Source organism: Hipposideros armiger, unplaced genomic scaffold, assembly GCF_001890085.2.
Source record: "Hipposideros armiger isolate ML-2016 unplaced genomic scaffold, ASM189008v1 scaffold_787, whole genome shotgun sequence".
NCBI classification, from domain to species: domain Eukaryota; kingdom Metazoa; phylum Chordata; class Mammalia; order Chiroptera; family Hipposideridae; genus Hipposideros; species Hipposideros armiger.
The window spans coordinates 120,762-125,839 of NW_017732137.1; the positions used below are offsets into that span (position 1 = coordinate 120,762).

The 5,078-nt window shown below is 33.0% G+C and overlaps 1 protein-coding gene across 1 annotated transcript in view; it reads left to right on the forward strand.

Moving 5' to 3' along the window:
• Window positions 1–2,187, forward strand: part of DMXL1 (Dmx like 1) — a gene marked incomplete at its 5' end in the record, with an annotated part of 122,867 nt that extends 120,680 nt beyond the window's left edge. The window contains 2 exon segments of the mRNA XM_019628410.1: window positions 508–703; window positions 706–2,187. Coding sequence (XP_019483955.1) covers window positions 508–703; window positions 706–731 — 222 coding nt within the window.
• Between the last annotated feature and the right edge of the window lie 2,891 nt (window positions 2,188–5,078).

A 5,078-nucleotide genomic window follows, 5' to 3' on the forward strand; every position in this document is an offset into this window, starting at 1 on the left:
AAAAAATCTATTTAGTAAATTAAGTATACTGAAGTTATAATAATTACCTTTATCATTGCAATTGGAACATGGTTTTGCCTGGTCTGTAGGTCTCTGGGTGTCTGGTACTTTCCTCTTCTATATTATAAAGAAGGGATTATCCCACTATAGAAAAAGCTTTGCTGAGACATAGGAAATCTTGATTGTAGTCCCTATAATGGTGCAAATTTCTTTAGCTTTGTACACAACCTCCTTGTGCCTAAGTTTTCTCGTCTCCAATACAGGATTTAAAATACCTTCCTCTTGTACTGAATGGATTTTACAGAATGAAATAATGTCAAAGTGATTAGGAAAATTGCAACACCCTATACAGAATCAAGATTTTATGAACTTAGGCCTATACCGGTTTTTCTCCATCATTGTTTCAGAAATTCCTTATTTGCACAGGAAGACAGGCCTAAATTTTGCATTTGGATATTTTAGGTAATTATCAACTCCAGTTTTTATTTTGTTCTTAATATCTTTCAGATTTGGAGTCTCTCTACCTTCAGCCTTCTTCACACTTTTATTAATGAACATGCTCGGCAATCCATTTTCAGAAATATCGGAACCGGAGTGATGCAAATTGAGACAGGGCCCGCAAATCACATTTTTTCATGTGGAGCTGATGGAACAATGAAAATGAGAATACTGCCGGATCAGTTTAGCCCATTGAATGAAGTGTTGAAAATGATGTGAAATTTATGCTGTAACACTTTGACAGTAAAATGTATAATTTGTTACCTATTCCATAGAAGTGGCCAACACATGTAATGTACAGTGATTACTTTCTAGTCCACAAATGAGCTAAGCATTCTTGTTTTCATATTTATTTTAAGGAGCTTTGCCCAGGATGCACTGATGCCTTAAAAATTAACAAGGTCATTCAGAATTAGACTATTTTGCCCAAAGTAGAATGTATAAGTAAAGAATACATATTTATAGTATGTTATAGTGAGTATGTCATAGTGTTAAAGGAGTTTTATTTTCTTCTGGTTGATAAACTCTTCTGCAGATATCTCTGCATGAATTTCTTTCATAGTTAAAGTACCCTTTCTGTAAAGGCAGCTGCACATCAGTCATCACTTCATCACACTCTCACTTCCTTTTTTAAACTTAGACATCTCAAACTCTGCTTCTCTTGATTAATGACAGATTGATATTTCGGTAAGAATCCAAACAATAATGAATATCTTCATTAAAACTGTCCCTGGGTCTTCAGTGATAAATGAGCCAAATGGCTCATTGTGTAAATTTTCATCAGTTTCTCTCTGGAGCCCAAGTATGTGTGTGTATACATGTGTGGTTGTGTATATATGTAATATACTTTACACATCTTATCCGAGCTTACTTTGTGTATATATAAGAGAAAACTACAAGCCTTTTCATGTGTTTTTGTGCCATAACAACTACTGCCACCAGAATAACAACTTTTTTTGCAGCTGTTTTTGTTCTGTTTTGTTTTAATTTTTGAATTCCCATTTAAATTTTCAAATAAATTTTAGGAAGACTTCCAAGATTATTGTTTTAAAGATTACATTGAGTCAAATAAGTCTTAACAGGCAATAACGATTCTGTGCTAGCATATATGAGACACTTAAAAGTAAGTTTATAAATTTGTGAAAGCATTTTTTTGAGCATCAAACAAACATTTTACTTAAATTTTATTTTTATTTATTTTTTTAGGTGCTTTTAGTCTCAAAGTTTTGAAAACCTTATAGCAGTGTTTTTAGAAACAAATGTGAAAACAGTCATATTAAATAGGTAGTATTTACAAATATATACCTATAAAATACCTGCCAGATCTACCATTAATAGAAAACAAACTAAACCTTATATTTTATTATTTTTTGCCAAAACATATTATTTTATTATAAAATATGACCAAAATATTAAAAATGCACAATGCTTGTAACTTAAATGTGCTAACCCTAATTCTCTCTGTTTTGTGCTATACTTTTTCTGATTCAGAATTATAGAAAACTTGATAAATACTTGATTTTAACCAAGGAGAGAGAGGCAGATGGAACGAAGTGTTTAAGGGATGATTGTATGCTATGTAGCTTAAATATATTTTGTTAATAGGAACTATGAGAACATTTTTATGTAACAAAATATGAACAACTATTATCTTGAAAATCAAAGAGTTAAATAAAGCAAAGAAATGAAGGGCTGGTAAAATGCATTTTGTAATATGCTCAGGATACTTTTATTTTAAAAGTATATTGTTGAAGATTTTGTAAATTGTATTCATAATTTTAAATGCGTGAGCAAGTTGCAGTGAAAACACTGTCATTATGTACAGAGTTTATGTGCACATAATAACCTTTACCTATAAATTGTGCAATAACAATATGACTTTTCCATGGAGAAATCTGTGACAGCATTGCAAACAATATCATTGATGTAGTTAAGCTTAAGTTATTTTGCAGTGATTTCTTCACAAATCAAGATTCAGAAGGTTTTAAACACTTTCAGTGAGATAAAAAATTTATTATGCTTATTAGAAAAAAGGCATTGTGGATGAACAATTAAGCATTTTAATTGAGGGTTTATATGAATAATAAATTATGTAAGCCCATATGTATTTACATACAGAATCATAATATTTTAAATAAACAATCATACAGTAACTTTTTTAGCATGCTGTTGTTTTAAGTAATATTTATGCCACTTTAGTTGACTTAAAGTATATGTTACATTTGAAAATGCACAATTTCTGTATTTGTACTTGGTTAATGTAGAAAGGATTGAATAATTTTCCCAGATATCCTGTCCTTACTTTTATTCATATTTTTAACTTAATAGGTAAGCATTATTCAAAAAATGTGAGAATAAAAATAGTTGGGATGTTTAAAATGATGTATATGTGAAATAGGTAAATTTTCATCCACACTAATGGAGTGAATACATCAAAATACATTTTTTAAATTGTGCATTTTCTGAGAATGTGGCTTTGTAATGATGGAAGAATTCACAACATTGCAAGTCTCATTTTCTGAAATGTAGGAATTCTCTTAAGAATCATGAGACAGTCAACTTGTCCCCCTTACTTGCTCTCTCTTTGTCTTACTCAAATTCACTTCTCCCTTCTCCTTTTGTAATTACTTTTTCTTAAAAAATCATTGTGGAAATTTCTCACACTGGTCTCAACAATCAGAACACAATACAAAGATACCCACTTAAAGATAACCTTAGAGAGGTGAGTGATCTTTTTAACAGGGTTGGAAACCCAGATAAACATTTTACTAAACAAATTTCAATGTCATATGGCAGGGGGCCACAAAGTTAAAAGAACAGGTAGACTAGAAGAAATATATGTACAATAGTAAAAGGAAAAATATTAATGTCCCTGTATACAAAGATAATTTTTAAATAGATTATTGAAGAAATCAGCAAACTATTCACAGAACAGGGCATTGAAAAAGTCAGCAAGCATAATGTATGTTCATTCTTTCTAATGGTTAAAGAATGTTAAAAAAAAAAGTGATACCACTCTTTCTCTATCAATTGGCATAAAGTCTAAACAGTGACAACATCAGTTTTGGTGAAGGTGCAGGAAATGGGCACACGGAAACATTGCTGGCAGAACTAAACTGNCCACCTTCCTTAATTACCTTAGCTGGATCTTCTAGATAACTTGCTGCAGCTTCTCATCAGCACTTGCTGTTTCAGCTTGCACTTTCAAGTTATGAAGGTGGCTTCTTTCATTAAAACCTCATGAACCAACCTCTGCTAGCTTCCAGCTTTTCTTCTGCAGCTTCCGGGCCTCTCTCCGCCTTTATAGAAGTGAAAAGAAGGCGCTGCTCTCGATTAGTCTTTGGCTTAAGGAAATGTTGTGGCTGGTTTGAGCTTCTAGCCACTAAAACTTTCTCCATATCAGCAGTAAGGCTGTTTTCACTGTCTTATCATTTGTGTGTTCACTGGAGTAGAACTTTTCATTTCCTTCAAGAAATTTCCCTTTGCATTCACAACTTTAACTGTTTGGCACAAGAGGCCTAGCTTTCAGCCTGTTTTGGCTTTTGACATGCCTTCCTCACTAAACTTAATCATTTCTAGCTTTTGATTTAAAGTGAGAGACATGTGCCTCTTCTTTTCACTTGAACACAGAGAGGCCATTGTTGGATTATTAATTGGCCTACTTTCAATATTGTTGTATCTCAGGGAATAGGGAGGTCCAAGGAGAGGGAGAGAGATGGGTGAACAGCCGGTCGATGGGTAGAGCAGTCAGAACACACACACATTTATTGATTAAGTTTGCTGTCTTTGTGGGCATGGTTTGTGGACCCTATAATAATTAACAATAGTAGCATCGAAGATCACTGATCACAGATCATTATAACAAACATAATAATAATGAAAAAAATTGAAATATTGCAAGAATTCCCAAAATGGGACATAGAGAGACATGAAGTGAGCAAGTTCTGTTGGGAAAACGGCACAAATGGACTTGCACGATGCAGGGTTGCCACAAGCGTTCAATTTCTAATAACACAATATCTGTGAAGTGCAATAAAAAGAAGCACAATAAAGCCAGATATGCCTGTAGAGAGCCCAATGATATAGACCCACATGTATACAGTGTGGGTCTATTGACTGATTGTTAATAAAGACACAAAGATAATTCAATGGAGACAGTTTTTTCCACAAATAGTGCTATAATAATTATATGCTGATATATAGAAAAATGAACCTAGGTAAAAACCTCACCCCAGTCACAAAAATTAAAATGGATTGTAGACCTACGTGTAAAACACAAAACTTCTAGAACAAAATATAGGAGAAAGCCTAGGTGGCCTTGGGTTTGGTGATGAGTTTGTAGATGCAACACCAAAAGTATGGTATAACTCATGAAAGAAACAATATAGTCAAGATTTTAAAATAGCTGAATGGAAAAAAAGCATATGAAACAGTGTTCAACATTGTCATCAAGGAAATGCAAACTAAATTCACCATGAGATACTACTCTATACACTGAAGTGGACAGAATAAAGATCCTAGGATAACAAGTGTTTGTGAGGATGTGGAAAAACTGGAACACTCACTCACGATTTGCTGAT